Here is a 19,838-nt window from a genome sequence, read left to right on the forward strand (position 1 = left end):
GAAATTGTACAACGCAATTCTATCCATTAAACCGACATCAACGGACGTTGAAAGAGTTTTTTTTTCGGTCTGTACGAATTTCTGTACAAAATTAAGATCGCGTCTCTCAGACAAGTCGCTTAATGCACTTGCATTCTTGAAATATTATTATAAGAAGTAAAAATGTATTGATTTAGAACTTATCACGAAAGATATATAATAAAACGGTGTTCATCACAAAAATAAGTTATTGACTGTAAAATTAGTGAAAATATGAAAATAAACAGTAAAACAAGCTGTTTACAGCTGTTTTTTGAAAATTGAAAACAGTAAACATCTGTTTTTCAAAAATGACTGTTTTTCAGAAACCCTATGAGCAAGGTTGTTAATCGTATATTCTGACTTTCATCACGTGTGTCTTAAGTGTTTGATGCTAAATGTTAAGTGTTTGGGTTATATTTCTAAAAGTGTTTAGTGCCATAGTCAATATAATACTCTTGGTTTTGATAAATGAATATATATATATATATATATATATATATATATATATATATATATATATATATATATATAATTTGTCTTGGAATATTTATTACTAGTGTTTGGAATATATGTAGTAGAATGTACATTTTCTTTTGTTATCAAATTTAATATGTCATTTCCTAAAATTGCAGGGTATAATGTTAGTGTATGACATCACAAACGAAACGTCCTTTGAAAATATCAGGAAATGGATCAAAAATGTTGAAGAGGTAAGATAAATATCTTGTCTTCCACTGTTTCTTAATTTCATTTGTGAAAGGAAAATATTATGTTACATTTTATCATGTTGACTTTCATATGGTATTACTGATTGTGCAGCACACTCCAGGTACCACTGATACAGGGACCATTTATGGTTTTCAGATTTTAAGTATAACTGATACAGGGATCATGCAGGGTTTTTAGAGTTAAGGTACCATTGATGCAGGGACCATTCATGGTTTTCAGATTTCAGGTACCACTGATACAGGGATCATTCAGGGTTTGCACAGTTCAAGCATTTGCTAAAATGTGAGGAAATATTTTGTACTGAAGACCGGGGCCAGAAAGATCAGTCTTTCCTGGTAGTTCCATCAAACACTGATATTAGAAACCAAAATATAATCATCATCCTTCCATGATAACTTATCAAATGATAATCATTCTTCCATCATAAATTACCACACGATCATCATTGTTCTATGTTAAATAGTGCACGATCGTCATTCTTATGTTAAATTACCAAATGACCATCATTCTTCGATGGTAAATTGCAAGGGAGTGTAATTTTTCCATGAAAAATTACCAACAACGATCATTCTGCCATTATAAATTACCAACTGGTCATTATTTTCTGTGACAAATTACCAAATGATTATTCGTCTGTGGTAAATGACCAGACGATCATCATTCTTCCGGAGCTTATTACTAAATGATATTTCTTACATGATAAATTACCAAGTATGATGCCATGAATTATCCACAAAAAGAAACAATTATCAGCTCACATTCCAGGATAGAGTAATAGAGGGTCAGATTAACCTTCATAACTGTTTTTGAAGGGTAATAGAGGAAAACTTGAGGGTCAAAAGAGGTACCGTTGCCGGCATTTCGTAACATATTATGAGATAGGGGTAGGATAGTGCATCAAGTACATCAAAGAAAATCCTTTTCACACTGTCACATCGCAAACTTGGCGAGTCACGGAGTTTGAGATGGAGAATCAGCTCATGCACTGTGCATCAGACATTCCACGGAGAGCATGGTAGATTTTTTTCCACACATACACATCCATGAACAATACCCGATACATTGGATCAGGAAGTTTCACTTGCAGCCGCTATATAAGATATCGGATCAGTTCTCTGTGTCCAACATGACTCTCATTATAATCATGTCTGCCAGATACACATAACTGACAAATTAAGCCCCATTGGGAACTAAGATGTTCTTAGTTCATTATAAAATATTTACATGTATAGTTTTATGAGGGCCTCACATCAAGATGTTCTTACTTATATGGATATTGTAGGAGGGCCTCACATCGAGATGTTCTTTGATTACAGCAATATACTTATGTGGTTACTTTAGGAGAGACATGCATCTAGATGTTTTTATCTTTTAGTATTATATTTACATGTATTTTGTCAGGATGGCCTGGTATGAAAACGGCTTAACTTCTAGTAATATATTTACATGGGTATTCTAAGGAAGGTCTCGCATCAAGATGTTCTTATCTTGCAGTAATATTTTTACATGGGATATGTTTAGGAAGACTTCGCATCGTAGAGACGTTCTTAGCTTATAGCAATATATTTACATGAGTATATTTTGGAGGGCTCACATCGAGATTTTCGTAGCATAAAGCAATATATTTACATGGATAGTTTTTGGAGGGCTCACATCGAGATTTTCGTAGCATAAAGCAATATATTTACATGCATAGTTTTAGGAGGGCCTCACATCGAGATTTTCGTAGCATAAAGCCGTATATTTACATGGATAGTTTTAGGAGGGCCTCACATCGAGATGCGGAAACATTGAAGTAATCATCCCTTTTGTCCATCCGTACATTGATCCTTATGTCTGTCAGTCTGCCCATCCATTCGTACTTGACTCTGCAACCCTTCTGTGTAACTGTTTGTCGTTTTGGCAGGTAAAATGCATATTAATATAGATGTGCTATGAATGGCTTAATTTTTTCAGGTCCAGTTTTGACGTAGCTATTACCCTTTATCCATCATTAGATATCTACTACAGCAGGTCCTTATAATCAGCATAGCACAGGAAGCATGCAAAGTATTCAAACAAGGTTTATTGTGTATTGCACAGTCTTATCGACTTAGATGTGCCTTGAATAGGCTTTGTGTCTTCTACCATTTTTGATAGAGTTACTCAACTTGAAAAATAATTTAATATCTTTACGTAGGACGTTGCTTTCAACCGGCATATATCTGCAACCCTTACAGTTAAGTACATGGCATTTGGTAGGTGGTTGCCTCTTACTTCTATATATTCCTGTAAAGGTTTCCTCATTTCAGGTTCACTTTATCCTTTTTCCATGAATAGTTCATTACTACAACAGATCAATGTAACTAGAACTTCTCAGGAATTATCCAGCCTAGTTTGATGCTGTTTGGTGAGCAAATTGTTTCATAGCCCTAGTTTTGACTTCGATAGGTTTTGTTTTGTCAACTCCACATTGAATAGAGTTACGGTCCTTGACAATTAACTTTTCATCTCCATATGATATGTTGCTTGTAAACAACAGCTTCGCAACCACTTCACATGGATACAATTTAGTATGTGAATTGCCTATTACATGCAAATGCTGCTTTCAAAATGTTTCATCTTTCTAGTACAAATTTTGACGGCATTATTGCTCTGTTTCCATCAGTGGTATGTCTCTACTACTCCAGCAGTCCAATAAATTAAGCACCCGTACCGATACTGGTATATTGGCGATTTGGGGTCGGACTACCTCATTTGAAAAACAGCAGTTGTCACCAGAACATTCTGTTCAAACTAATACTAATTTTGGGCAGACGGGATACTAACTCTGTGTTTTCATGACTCGCGCGCGATATGTTGGCCTGTTCAGCGAATGACTTTGAAAAGATGTAATGTTAATGCATCGGGCTATAGAAATGAAACATTGCTTTTAACTCTTTCTGTCAGCATTTCAGTCGAGGAAGTAGGTCAGGTTTATAGCTGCTTTCACAAAATTCAACACAACAATGGCAAGAGATACGAAGCAAACTAGTCAGATATTGTAAAACAAAATAGTAAAAGTTCAACATTAAAAAAGGCTATTATGTTGAAGAGAAAGAACAATGAATATGATGTAATGTTTTTACTGCGTCTCGTTTATGGAAAAAAGTTTACTCAATAATTTCGAAACAGACTATAAACCGGGAATTTCGTGAGAATCCGTTCGAGCGGCAAGTTGTCAAGTTGCATAGCAGACGATAAAGTAGGTGTGGGACAACTACTTGCAAAAAAAGAAACTTGGATTAAGTTATAAAGTAAATATTTCTATGTTTTAAATAATGTATTTGATTGTATGATTCTAAAAGAGAAATTATAAATAGTTTTTTTCTGGGTTACAAGTTCAAGAAGGTCATAGAGTGGGTCTTCATGTTGACATTTAGAAATTACATTTTCATTTGTATTTATAATAGAAATGTGTGATATATTTGAACACTTTATGAATATCGCTTCCTTAAATGAATGGACGATTGTTCTATCTTGATACGACCTGGATTTTCGACCAGAAACAATACGTGATCCAATGTTTACAGAAATGACGTATCGTTGCGCAGAATTACCCCACGCACAGAAAAGGCCGACACGGTAGTATGTATATATATATATATATATATATATATATATATATATATATATATATATATATATGTTAGTTTATTACTCAAAAATGATATTATGGTAAAAGAATTCTCTCAGTACATACGAAAACACTACAACAAATGCATATTAATTCACACAAGATTAGAGATTTGCTGGACTTAGCTCTGGTGATGTCGTCAGCAGTATCTAGTGTGGAACTGAATGGAGGTGGGGGGGGGGGGGTCTTTTCTCAGCTCGTAAAAGAAATGGGGACATTGTCTAAATATAGGACGGATTTACTGAAGGAATGAAAGTAGGATTCAAAAACATCACGTGCGACTTTCATGCTTTCAATTTTAATATTTTAATGTTTGCATATTAACACGTACAGAAATAGCGTTTCTGTAAAATGTGACAATTGTCAGTAATTACAATGAAATCACAATTGTTTTTCTTTTCAGCACGCACCCGGGGATGTAGTGATGATTCTTGTTGGTAACAGTTGTGAGATGAATGACAGGCGGCAGGTCTCCAAAGAGAGAGGAGAACAGGTCAGTTAGAGGTAAAAGGTCATGATTGTGACTGTCATACTTTCAAGTCCTGTAAATATTTACTGGATTTGAAGACTATGTTTATACATACAATATTATGCATGACTTTTGCACCAAGATAGTTAGTCAGTTTCGGTATTGAACTGCAACTGTAGCTTATTGTAGTCTACTTTTGCGTAAACAATGTTTACAGCACAGCTCGAATCGTACTGATCGTTATATTATAATGGCATCGATATGACCCCACCTTTTATCAAGGTGTATCACATCACTTTAGAACTCTGATAGAGATATAACGTAAAATTACATTGTTTCAAAATGAAATATTAAAATATTACAAAAACAAGAAAAATGCTTACACAATTTGAATAATCACAATACTTGTCTTGTGAAAGAAAATTATAAAGTCTACGAAAAATATACGAGACCTGGGTAAATCTTCCGTAATTTATGACCGAATGTAAAGCAGCCGTTATAGAGAATCGATGTGATCTCAGTAATTTTGCTATACTAAAACGATTCACTCACCTACATACCCTTTTCATTGTGTATTTGATACGAAGACTGGACACTTGATGCAGTTGTATATGTATATTTAGCTATTGTATGAGTGAGAGTACTTGTTTCCACTCATTCCAATTCAATGACTCTAAATTGCAAAATTTTGTTCTCTGTTAGAAGACAAAGAAAGGACCAAGAAAACAAAGGCAACAATATGTTTGCATGTAATTTGGAAATGTCATCCTGTATCGATAACTGACAATAAGATTACACCGATCACTGCAATTTCACAGTCACATCAGTAAATGCTATTGCTATTTACAATCATCATCTCAGTAATTATGTAGGGCAAGATTATATGTTCGTATCATTCTGACGTATCAAACAGTATGGGCATAACTGTTCAGCAACAATACCGAATGTAGTGCCACCGAATTGCACTCTGTAAGCAGGCAAAATACAACACAGTCGGGATTGTACTCTTTAACTTGATAATTCCATGACTTTCGTTCGCGTCAGTAATCTTCAGGATTAATTGCTACACATGTGCTGGTATTACTTGCAATGAGATCAACAATGACATTCTGACTTTTCCAACTCATATGGAGCCTATTTAATAACAAGGCTGCCGCGTAAACAAGGGAAATAACCACTGTTACGATTTCGATGCTGATGGTCTCAGTCGTCAGTCATCTAAGTCAGCTTGTGCGAGTTTATAATTTTTCTTAAAAACCATATTTGTTGCATAATCTTTTTTAGAATGCAGGTGAAATGGAATGTCTCTCCCTCCCTCTCTCACTCAAAGAAACCAATAATTAAATCCAGGATATATACACTTTACAGTTTTTATTTAATATAAAAAGAACATCCAAATTTGTTTATTTTTCTGGTAGCAGTAAAATGTAGACAGTTGTAATATGAATGATAATAAGAAGCAAACGAAAAGGACGGAATTTTCTAAATAGTGATTAATTTATTTCTATGTTGTGGGACTAATCATTATTTAATCATTGATTTGAATGGAGATTTACAATACAGGAAATAAAATTAAACACAATTCATTTTCCATAATCTATGGATAATGTGGGAGTTGTTTATTATTATCATTATTATTATTATTATTATTATTATTATAAGTAATTATATTTACCACAATAAAAAGTATTTATCTGGTAATAATATAAAGTATTTTTAACAAAGTGGTATTACTGGAAATTGAAAGATAATTTACATGTTTATTGAAGATATTTAGAATATGAGCAAAATATTTTGGAAAAATTGTGTGATGCATAATAAGAGAATATGATTTCTTCTATATACTGTTTAACCAGCCCATGTTCATTCATTTCTTAGTAACTCTTCTGCTGTTTGATTTTTTTTTATAGTTTTAATATTTATTTGTTACAAACATAAGTGCATTGTTGACAGAGTTTGAAACACAGGAGAAAACAATCATAAGAAAAAAGCCCCGAATGCAAGACGTTCCCATGTATATTTTTTCAGTGCATTTGACAAATTTAAACTTGTCACAATTGTAATTTTATAACAAGCGTATATATATTATTTTGGCCTAACAAATTCAAAGAGTATATTCAAAGTTAGGTCTTTATAAAGATGACTTATATATCAAATAATTTATTTTAGTTACATGTGGCAAAAGTTCTTTGTTTTTAACTCGCACCCTCCCCCTATTGTGAATTCTGTGTCTTAAATATTTGAAAGTCCAGTTCACCCTTACTTTTAACCCAAGTTTCAGCCTTATGCAAATTTTAAACGAAAACAATGACGTATCAAAATATGGCTCTCGGTGTTTTCTTCCATAGCCAGGAGGAAAAGTAGAATTACACCCTAGATGAGATGCGTAATTCAAAATCAAATCTTAATGAAATCACGTCTTCGTCTCAATTTTCCCTCGAATATTTCCATTCCAGGCAGAAACCAAACAGTTTCCATCTCAAAGACGGTTGGTTTCCACTGCACCATTTTGTAACAGTACTCAGTACTCAGCAAGAAATTGTGCTCCAATCTACAAATAATTAGGCATATTTGGACTGCATGCACCCTAAAAATGCATTTTTAAAATATAGATCTATTAACGTTTCACAAGCAAACATAATAGCATTTCTTACTTTGCGTTTGTGCTCGAAAAGCCAGGATTCCGAGTGTAATATTCACATCGTCATGAAGCTTTTGATATGTCAGGATTCCTAATGCCTTACTCTCATCATCATAATGCCCTTTGATATTCCAGGATTCCTCGTGTCATACGCTTATCGTGATGATGCCTTTGATATACCAGGATTCTTAGTGTCCTTCCATCATCATCATATCTGTCGACCCTTCCATTCCTAATCCTCTTTGGTTGTTTAAGTGTCAGAAATATGGCCAAGCAACAAAGATGGCTGCAAGAGGGAACCTTTTGGTTCTAGATGTCGTCGAGAGGGCGAGGGTCACTATGAATCTTTATGCCCAGAGAAAACCTTGAATGCCAATTGCCAGGCAGAAAATTTATTGTATTATATAGACTACTGAAGGAGATCCAACGAGTCAAACAGGGAAAAGGCATGAGCTTTCAATAGATCAGGAAATTTATGCAAGCAAAATTTCTGCTTAACACAGCTGGGAGATCATATAATAGCATAGTTAGGGAAGAGAAAAATCTTTCCATTAATGCTCTTTCTTCCCAGACAGACATTACATTGCCCGAGGGACGAGTCAAATTCACAGTCCCAATGCCACCAAAACCTGTGATAGCAGCCACCCAAGCCCCAGTGGTCAAAGAATCAGTATGCCACATAAGATTATCAACTCTCCTACCAAGAAAGCGGTCAAATCTGGCGCACCAAAAACTGAAGCAACCTGCTGGCACCATTGGTAATGACTGCTCTTACCCAACAACGGGGGGACTCTGTAATGTACCTTACTTCTCAAACGATCTGGAGATCCTATCAAACTGCTTATCAAGTTTGAAAGGCTAGAGAGTATGGACACTGGAGAGCCCACTGATATCACAGCAGGAAAAGCTTCTGGAAGTCATGTACTCTCACTGCAGCCATGAACATCTATAATAGAATGAAATTAACCGTAATTAAAGACAAATATTGATAAAATCAGTCTTCTATTGAAAGAACAGGACAGCTGCCTACATTCAGATGAGTTTCCTAAATGAAAACGACAGAGTTAATTTTCAAACTTTACTATATACAGCGGTTTTTAGTAGGTACTGATAAGGCTGCTCGAGTAATATCTATCATTATAACAAATACACCGTCCATCATCATATATAATAAAATGTCCATCATCTTAAGTGATAAAACTTTTTAGAGGTGAACTGGATATCCGTTCGTGTGTCTGTTACATAAAACCATCTCTTTGTTCAATGTATCTCAATCTGAGCACTCCAGTCGATCAAGCTGAAGTTGGTCATCTCAGCGCCATTTGATTTGCTGGGTGACTTGAATGGCCAGCATACAGTGGGGGCTGTAAAGAAATTTGATACAGACACTACTGCGAAAAATGCGACCAAACGTTTACCAGTCGGGAGCAACACTTTCGTCGCAAAGAGAGATGCCAGTGTTTTTTAGCATCTAAAAGCTTCCCTGTTTAGTCTGATTGTTGGTATGTGGAGACTAACCAAGGAGTTTTTGATTGTGTGTAATAGATATTGGATGGCAATAGTGATGTGTTGGATATTATGTTTGTGTGATTCTATGTCCTTCTTTAACACAATACCCCTTTCTTCTGATAGTAAGTTTGCAATTTATGAGATTACACAAGAAGTTTGGATTGTGTGCTGTTGCATTGTATAAGTGATATGTTGCATAGTATGTGTGTGCAATTTCATGTAATTTTTTATACAATATCCCTAATAGTTGGTGTGGTGTACGGGCACTGCACAAGGGGTCTTTAGATTGTATGTGTGGGGTGTTGGATGGTATATGTATGTTTGGTTAGTATATTTGTGAGATTACATCTTCTTCATTTACGTCACACCTGTTTCATTTGATAGCTGGTGTGGGATTTTAGACCCTACACAAGGCGTTTGTGATAGTATGCATGAGGTATTGAATGGTATATGAGGTGTGGTGTATATTATGTTTGTGAGATTTCATCTTCATTTACATCACACCTCATTTTTTTAAATATAATTTTAAACCCTACACATGGTGTTTGGGACAGGGTGTATGGGTGTTGAATGGTATAGATTGTGTGATGGATAGTAGGTTTTGGATTGTAAAAATAATTTTGTCTCCATAAACCCTTTTGTTCCAATAAAACCTTTTGTTCCTAACATCTTTTCCCTATAAACCCTTTTCTCCCCATAAACATTTATGTCCCAAAAAGTTGCATTTTACAACATTTGGGCTGAATATGAGGAGTTTATTATTTCACCATATAGGTCCAAAAAAGATAAAGTTTCTTGGTCGTCCAGTGGTAGAATTCTCGATGTACTGAAAAAGGCACGTGTATAATATGCCGATATGTCTCTAATGAGAAAGCCTGCTTGCAGATGTGTTGTATAGTAACTGATAATATTTGTTCTTATATTTATAGTTGGCAACAGAGTATGGTATGAAGTTTATGGAGATCAGTCACAGACATAATATAAATGTGAATGAGGCCTTCTTCACACTAGCCAGAGATATAAAGGAAAAAATGGACAGGAAAAAGGTGTGTGTAGCTACTAATAAGGCTTGAACAAATTTCAGTTCTCTAATTATTGGACACATGTTCTGGACCTTTCACTTGTCTTGTGTCAAGTTTAATCATCATACAATATGCTTAATACAGAATCCACTTAAAATACCACTTGTCCAATTGAAACAACACAATGTTTTCTTCAGTTGAAAGCCCATAAATACAGTGTAGCAGAGGCTTTTTCATTTACCCATTATTGTAATGCTGGCCATGCATAACTCTTGATTTTCACTGAGCTATTCCCCTCTCCTCTCTCTGTCTCTGTCTTTCTCTCTCTCTTTATATATATATATATACACTAGCAAGATATCATGTGACTAGTATCTAACTAGTTAGATACTAGTTTCGCACTGTTCGTTGTCAGTTTATTGCATATATATATATATATATATATATATATATATATATATATATATATATATATATATATATATATATATAAACACCACATGAATAATTCTGTTAGGGGAATTTAAGGATATGGGAATGGATATTTTTGAATTTAGTTAGAGAATTCATTTTTGAAGGAAACGCTTTGCCATAGAATATTATGAAAATGTTTACATTACAGAATTTGTATACAATATGCTCACTTGTGTACAACAAATGCAATAACTTGTGTACAACACAAATGCAATAACTTGCGTACAACAAATGCAATAACTTGTGTACAACACAAATGCAATAACTTGTGTACAACACAAATGCAATAACTTGTGTACAACACAAATGTAAGAACTTGTGTAAATTACAGAACTTGTTTGTTTGCTCATTGTTGTTATATATCTTACAGAGGGACTGTCACAAGTCTTCATTTAATAATATTTAGTACAAAATTTATGATCATGAAAAATATTGAATCTTATTGGCCACATGCTATGTGTGGCATACTGTATCATTCTGTGAGTGTCATAAACATGATTTTGGAAACTGAACCTATTAAATAGCACTAAATTAATGTCTTTGCATCAGCCTTTTCGATGTTGCTGTATGGCAATGGAAAGTATTGCACCACAGTATGATATAACATTAATTAAGACATTTATTTATGATATGACATCATGATGCTAATAAAAATATGTTAGGTGATAAATAGAGGATATTACATAAAATTTATGACAATAATTCAATCTTTGTTTGCCTGCAAATGAATAAATTAAATTACTTGATTCCTTGGATAAATGTTATTGAATTAGGACAAATGTAAGACTCCAATTATCTTGTTATGAAAAATACTGATTTTAATTGACAGAACCACAAAGTTGCTTAGTTAATTGACTGAAATATATTCAGATGCCTTGACTTTTACCCTTTTCCTTTGCAATGATGTCGTTTTTGTCATGATTACACTTGTTACATGTATGAAGAGTACAATATGGATATTGATATATTAATGAAAATAACATGTTTGTCATGTCATAACTAATGTTGTAATAAATATTTTATTTTTCTGTGCTTCATGTGAAGGAAAGTGAAGACCAGCAACCAAAAGGTGGAGGCTCACACCAGTTAAATGAAAAACATCAACCAGAGGAGTCCTTTGGGAAGTGTGCTATTCTTTGATTGGTCCTTTTGTCAACTAACCAGACTCTTGCTCATTGAAACATCTTCTTTTTATTGGTCCATTCAAATCTGTGTCTAAAGACTGTCATTGCTCATCTATAACCATATAAGCAGGAAGTGTTCACTAGTGATGAATGGGTTGGAAGATAAGATTTTTCAAACTTTATGTTCTCTTAAAACATCAAATGCTATCAGAGTTCTCTCCAATGATTTATCGAAGAAAGACATCTTGAAAGCAGAGTATCAAAGTATGAACTAGTTCATCTGTAATCTGTCTGGAAATGGCAGATGCATGTTGGAGAATATGCATCATATTTCAGGATATACCTATGATGCCAATGATAATTCTGACTGAATTCTTACAAAGTTCTTCCCAGATTAAGAATCAGGAATATGATTATGGAATATGGTGCTGACAATTCTTTTCCTTATACAAGAGAAGACATGGTTGTGATATTAATGCTATAATTTCATTTAACCAAGACAAAAACAACTTTGTATTTTTTGTACTTCCACATATATGGTTAAATCTTTGTTATTAAGACCATTTTGTTTAAAACTAAAGTATTTTTTAAAACCATATTTACATATTTTACTGGAAAAGCCCTCACTAATTTTAGCTTGACTACTGGTAGTAAAGGTTATATAGTTATATTTGTGTTTACCTGATATTAAAATTGTAAAGGTATTGTAATTGTAGTTAATTGAAGAGGCAGCTCATGATATCCTGTCAGATTTGGCTTTGGTTGATGTTACTAAATACTTCTGTATGTGATTTTTTTAAGAAGGCAACCTGAAACTTAAGTACATCAGCATGAAGTTTTGTTATGTTAACATTAGACATAATCCATCTTCACAACCACTATCTCAAAAAATGGTGAATACCAATGCAATTTTAAATTTATAGCTTTTAATCAAGTTTATCTTACTTTAATCTTTAAATGAAATCTGATTTACATTGTGATTTTGAAACTTGTAGGTGTAGTACAGAAGCTGTTTCTCGTTTATTATGATGTGTTACACAGCAAGGCAAGTTGCTGTGACCTATTTTCTGTTCTTGATTGAACAGTGTACTTAAAGATATTGATTCTTATCACAAAAGCAAGGTTTATCATTGAAGTTCCCGCTCCTGACAACTCAGGTTGTTTGTTCTGGTTTCTCTTTATTTAATTTTGATTCTGTTCCTTAAAATTTGATCTGTCACAACTTTATTAGTGTTCTTCAGTTCAAGAATTTTTTGTATGATTCTATGCAGTGGTAATAAGTAGAATTATATGTGAAACCGCATACTCTGAATTAATACATTGCTTGATTACTGGTATATAATATTCAGAATAAAATTATCCACTTAAAATACAATTTTGTCTTCATCGGCCTACACTGTAGTACTGATGTAATTGTCTGCTCTTCAAAACATATTAGATGTACAGCAATGCAAATGTGAGAAATGTATTAAGAGAAAGTAATGTACATAATTCCAGGATAAATAGACATACTACCATAGTTATCTCTAAGAGAAAGTAATGTATGTAATTCCAGGATAAATAGACATACTACCGTAGTTATCTCTAAGAGAAAGTAATGTACGTAATTCCAGGATAAATAGACATACTAGTTATCTCTAAGAGAAAGTAATGTACATAATTCCAGGATAAATAGACATACTAGTTATCGCTAAGAGAAAGTAATGTACATAATTCCAGGATAAATAGACATACTAGTTATCTCTAAGAGAAAGTAATGTACGTAATTCCAGGATAAATAGACATACTAGTTATCTCTAAGAGAAGACCAGAATACTTAGAGATGCTGGCAAAAATTAGGTAAACAATCATATAAAATCAATCACCTTCAGTTTTTTTTTTGTGTTTAATATTCAAAAGTACTTTACTTCAGTTGCCACAGCACTAAATAACCTACTTGTATTGCTGTGCTGAGAAGCAACAAACCATTTAACTAGCCTATGTTACATCAGGTGTCATTAGTTGCAAAAAGCAATGAAATTAGAGACTTTGTTTTAGTAACACTAGACTATGATCAGTCTCTTCATACAGATTAGTGTTTGTACTGTTGGACGCTGTCTGTAAGTTGGCATGAGATTTGCAAGTTCCATGTACTTTCAGAGAAGCCATAATACTCAATGCTACAAGCACTGTACTATTCATTAGTGAAATAATAAATTAGATTTTATTTGCCTTTTGCAAATTATAATGAATACTGATATTTGAAAATAAATCTTGCTTTAATTATTTTTAAGACTCAGTTTTGCATGCATAAAGAGTAAGAAGAGATGTCATTTTACATACTTTTGTATCATGATAGACATACTTTTGTATCATGATAGACATACTTTTGCATCATAGACATACTTTTGTATCATGATAGACATACTTTTGTATCATGATAGACATACTTTTGTATCATGATAGACATGTTTTTGTATCATCATAGACATACTTTTGTATCATCATAGATATACTTTTGTAGCATGATAGACATACTTTTGTATCATCAATACATACTTTTGTATCATGATAGACATACTTTTGTATCATCATAGACATGCTTTTGTATCATCATAGATATGCTTTTGTATCATCATCGACATACTTTTGTAGCGTGATAGACATACTTTTGTATCATGATAGACATAATTTTGTATCATCATAGACATATTGTCGCATCATGTCATCACCACTGTCCACATTGGTTCAAATCTTGGAATTGGCCTATTTGGGAATACAAGAAAGCTAGTTGATTCTGTTTTTTGTTTATAGTTTTGTAAAATGCTTATATGTCACCATATATTATTTCCCATATTTTACTATTTTCTTGATGCTGAGGTTGAGCAATTCTATTCAATGTCAACAATGTTTACAGTTACACTTACAGTATGCATGGGATACAGTATTTGTATATGTGATTTTGGGATGAAAAGATCAAAGATCAAAGAACTAGGTGAATGTGACTGGATTTGCACAATAGCTATTGTTATAGAATTAGTTTGTACGAAAATATTTATGGATGGCTTGCTCTTTGGATTTGAAAAAAGTCTGCAGATGTTGAGATTAAAAGATCATGAGGTCACGATTATGATGAATCTAATGAGAAAATAATGGTTACTGCACAGAAAAATGTTTTTTTTTGAACAAATACATGTTGGTCAATAATGTCCAGAATCAACCATGCCTGCAATGAGGACTATTAAACATGGATCATGCAGATATGTTCCATTCATGGTACTCTTGTTGTTTAATAATTTTAAAACTCATATAACATTGTTCTTATTTCCAGGACAGACTTGGGTTCAAGGAATCCTGTTTTGCATATTGACTATAGAAAAACATTATGTAGAATTAGTTAATAATAGTCTATTAATCCACATATACAGACAGATGTAAATTCTCTTTGTAAATTTGGTGTCACTATTTCAGCTTTTGTTGAATGAAAGATTTAGGAAGCAAATCCATTGCTGTGTTATATATACTTTTCTCTGGGGACACTGTATGCAGTCATACAAGATGGCTGCTATTGCATAATCGGCTTGATGCAGCTGTTCCATTTTTTGTGCCGTTTTCATGATATTTGTGCTTGTTGCCTGTCTTTGTCTACGTTTTTGTGTTCATTATGTATTGGCTGTTCAGTTTGTATGTGTTTCTTCATCTCCTTGTTTTGGAAACGAGAACAATTAGACTTTTTCTCAGCTGTCTTGCTCCACTGCTACAACTGCCATTTGAACAAACCGCCATCACGTGATACTTGCCAGTCAACCCGTTTATGCTATGATGGACCCTCATTAATTGCTTTAAATGACCACTCCTTGGCTCTCCACACTACATTGTGCTCTAGACTAAACAAACTGGGACTATATTCATTATTACCTAAATGTAAACAGAAGCAAAAAAAGAAATGTTTCAAAGCTGGCTGGCATAGAACAGGAAGAAGAATTCCAGTTATCTCCCTCGTGCCCTTTCTGGCTCGACAATTTAAAAATTCGACTGTTAATTTAGATAACCTAATTCAAATCCCTATTAATTCATCAACCTTCGTGTCAACTATCCAAGAGATGCCTCTGCGTATTGCATTATTCAATGCCCAATCAGTAGGACAACCCGGAAAAGCGCACAGAAATAGTTAATTTTATCAACGACCAGAATATTGATGTCTTTTTCCTGACAGAAACATGGCTAAAAACATCAGGCGATGAGCCCAAGTGTGCGGATCTAACACTACTGGTTACTCCATCAAGTCGTTCCGCCGTAACTCTCGCGAAGGTGGAATTGCTGTCATCACAAAGAACTCCATGATCAAACATCTTAACCACACCACAACATTCAATTTCGACCACACATCATTTGAACTAGTCCAAACCACACTCACACTAGAGCAAATGTCAGTCCATTTTTTTTGCCTATACCGCCCTCCTCCTAGTAGAAAAAACAAGCTGACTGAATCTCTCTTTTTGGAGCAGTTTCCGAATCTCCTGGAGTATGGAAATTCGATAGGTGGCAACCTGATTATTCTTGGAGATTTCAACTTTCACTTTGACTGTCCCGGAAACCCAAACACATCAAAACTCATAGATTCCATTAATGTTTTCAACCTCATACAGTCAGTTAACCAACCCACCCATAAACATGGTCACATTTTAAACTGGATTCTTCATAGACCTGATGATAACATTCTACAGTCCTCCCTGGTATCCCATGAACGTGCAAGAGATCACCTCTGCATTATATGCCATCTTGACATATCAGTCCCTAACCCTCCACCTTTATCTGCTACTAAGAGAAACCTCTGTATGATAAATAGAACCAAACTAATGCATGACATCCAAGAAAACCTAACAACTTGCTTACCTTCTACAGCAGAACAACTCGATAACTGCCTGCATTCATTGCTCGACAAATATGCTCCAGCTACCAAGTGCAGAGTATCAATTCAAAAGTGTTCTCCATGGTATAGCAGTGTTAGGGACCAGCTTTGCACTGCTAAAAGAGACCGCCGTAAAGCTGAAAGGCTTTGGCTTTCCACCAGACTCACTATCCATAAGCAAATCTATGAAGCCGTTAAGAAGAATGTCACAATTATAGTCCATGCAGCGAAATCAGCCCACTACACTACTAAGATCATGGAAAGTTCCAGCTGCAAAGAGCTCTTCGAGATTACAAAAAGCTAATGTCAAGGAACAAATCTACACCACTTCCAACAACCTTCTCTCCAGTCGACCTTCCAGACATGTTTGCAGATTTCTTCCGTGACAAAGTACAAACCATTAGAGATAAGCTTGACAACACAATTTCAATTGACTTGTCGTAACCATACAGTTGGGATACAGAATTTGAGTGGCAACCATTAGCAGCATTTGAACCTGTCTCTATGGATTTCGTATGTACAATCCTGATGAAGAGTGCACCAAAGTCATGTGAACTTGATCCAATTCCAACATCACTGCTGCTTGAGAGCTTAGATCCAGTATTGCCTTCACTAACTGATGTTATTAATATCTCTATCTCATCAGGGAAATTCTCATCATTTTTCAAAACTGCCATTGTTTAGCCTCTGCTGAAGAAACCAACACTCGACCATAATGATTTAAAGAACTACTGCCCAGTTTCTAATCTCCCATTCATATAAAAATTCTTAGAAAAGGTTGTTCTATCCCAGCTTGTTTCTCATCTGAATTCAAACAGTCTTTTTAGCAATGTACAATCTGCTTATTGCCCTTGTCACAGTACTGAAACTACTCTTCTAAAAGTAGTTAATGACATTCTCTCTGCTTTGGATAGTGGAAAGATTACAGTCCTCACCCTCCTTGATTTGTCTGCAGCATTTGACACAATAGACCATGATATATTACTTTACTGTCTCCAGAATGTATTTGGCATTCATGAAACAGCCTTACTGTGGTTCAAGTCCTAGTTGGTCAACAGGACACAAATTGTGTCTGCAAATAGAATACACTCCAGCCCAGTTGATCTATGTTGTGGTGTTCCACAGGGGTCTGTTCTTGGACCTGTTCTCTTCATTCTATATACTCAGCCACTCTCAAGTGTCATTGATCATCATCCAGTGTCTCACCAATTGTACGCTGATGACACCCAAATATACAAATCCAGCCACCCAACTGAAGTTGATGCTACCATCCAAGGTGTAGAGAGGTGCATTTCTGATGTGAAATCATGGATGACATGTAACAAGCTGCAGATGAATGATGATAAAACTGAGGCCATTCTGATTACAACACAAAGACTTTCTCATTCACATCCTTTACCTCAAACAATAAATATCAGCAACACCAACATTGAATTTACACAATCAGTACGAAACCTAGGTGTTACTCTGGACAGTACTCTCACATTGCACCAACATGTCATGAACATATGCAAGGCTGCATATCTTGAGCTGAGATGCATCAGCTCCATTTGCAAATATCTTTCAGTTGATGTCACTAAAACACATGAACATTAGTTCATTAGTACTTTCAAGACTGGACTATTTTAACTCAATTCTGTCTGGTTCATCTCAATATCTACTCCAAAAACTTCAAAACACAGCTGCTCGGATCATACTTAGAGTACCACGAGCAGAGCACACCTCCCCACTGCTCTGTACCCTACACTGGCTATCCATTCGATCCAGAATCAAACACAAAATTTGTTCTCTGTGCTATGTTTCACTGACAGACTCTAGTCCATCATACCTATCCGACCTCACCCATGTGTACACACCAGCAAGATACTTACGCTCCTCTTCTGACAATCATATACTCATTATTCCCACTATGAAAACAAAGTCATATGGACAGCGTTCTTTTGCATACCAGGACCCAGCAACGTGGAATGAATTGTCCACTGAACTTAGACACAAAGACACAGTGATCACATTCAAGACTGCTCTCAAAACTCACTTATTTCGACTGCAAGAACAAACTTAAAGACCTAACAATGTTTCCTACTTTAAATATTCTCAGCATGTTTATTTTCTATGTTTTCTAATTTCATGGTGTTTGTGTTTGTAATCATATCATTATATATGTTTTTTATGTTATAGGTGTTGTCTAATGTTGTAAAGCGCTTAGAGCTTCTAAATATTAGGCACTATACAAAGTCCTCATTATTATATATATATATATATATATATATATATATATATATATATATATATATATATATATATACACACACTTGTCCTAGATGAGGACGATGTATATATGTAAATATTACACTAGTGTTTGAAATAAACACCCGTAATACACTTTGCTCTTTTTGTGATAATGTGAATGTAAAATGTCTTCATTTTGGTAGCACAACAAAGTACCACACATTTCATTCAAATGAAATTCCCAGCAGACAATTTCAGCACTATGTTTATCACCTTTGAGAACACCACAAAAAGCTGGAGGCAGAGGGTAGAATGCCTTTGTATCCATTCTTTTTGATGCAATGATGTTTTTGTAGTTGGTTTGCATTTTATTAGTGGATCTTCAGCAGGCAAGAAACATCCATAAGGATTAGAAACTAAATGGGTCCCCATAAAAAAGAACGAAGAATTTAATATAAAACAACATAAGAAAACTTTCAAAATACATTTTGATATTTTGAAAATTTTTACCCACAATGACAAACTGAGGCAAGGGGGAACACATCGATGTAAAATCCTTTTACAAGTTGTGGCCAAAAGTTTTTTTCCAAAGGTCTGCTAATTTATCATAGCTAGAGGTCAGATGTATTAAAAAAATAAAGAGGGTCAAAGGTTAAAGGAGACCAGAAACCAATGGAAATATAGAATAATAATAAAAGTACTATAGAAGAAAACCTTATTCTGAAGTGTCATCTGCAAGCATAATGCCAATATTAAAATATTGGCATATCTTCTAGGAGTTGAATTTCCATGACCTTGTATGCAAAACTTCTGTGCCTATTTGGCTACTTTTGGGATGTGACGTCATAGTAGCGACTCCAGCATCCCAACTGGAAGATGCCAGAGTAAAAGACAATGCTGCTTTGCGTTGCTTATGGGTGTAATAGCACATTAAGAAAAGCCTGTGGACAACATTTTTTCTTTTCTAAAAGCTAAAGGCGTAAAGAGAGTATGGATACATTATTACAAGCGAGTCAATTTCATTGCAACACCATACAGCACTCTGTGCTCATTACATTTCTCAAAGGAATGTTA

At 34.5% G+C, this 19,838-nt stretch overlaps 1 protein-coding gene across 1 annotated transcript in view; it reads left to right on the forward strand.

The window, feature by feature from the left end:
- The window catches only part of LOC149793065 (ras-related protein Rab-8A-like), an 82,549-nt gene extending 66,321 nt beyond the window's left edge, over nucleotides 1-16,228 (forward strand). Inside the window, exons 4-7 of the mRNA XM_089966964.1 lie at nucleotides 654-731; nucleotides 4,809-4,898; nucleotides 9,954-10,070; nucleotides 11,565-16,228. Of these exons, the coding sequence (XP_089823090.1) occupies nucleotides 654-731; nucleotides 4,809-4,898; nucleotides 9,954-10,070; nucleotides 11,565-11,660 (381 nt within the window). The 3' untranslated portion in view covers nucleotides 11,661-16,228. The remainder of the gene's footprint in view (nucleotides 1-653; nucleotides 732-4,808; nucleotides 4,899-9,953; nucleotides 10,071-11,564) is intronic.
- The last annotated feature ends 3,610 nt before the right edge of the window (nucleotides 16,229-19,838 follow it).

Source organism: Sinohyriopsis cumingii, chromosome 8, assembly GCF_028554795.1.
Source record: "Sinohyriopsis cumingii isolate HCF-2022 chromosome 8, ASM2855479v2, whole genome shotgun sequence".
Lineage (NCBI taxonomy): Eukaryota > Metazoa > Mollusca > Bivalvia > Unionida > Unionidae > Sinohyriopsis > Sinohyriopsis cumingii.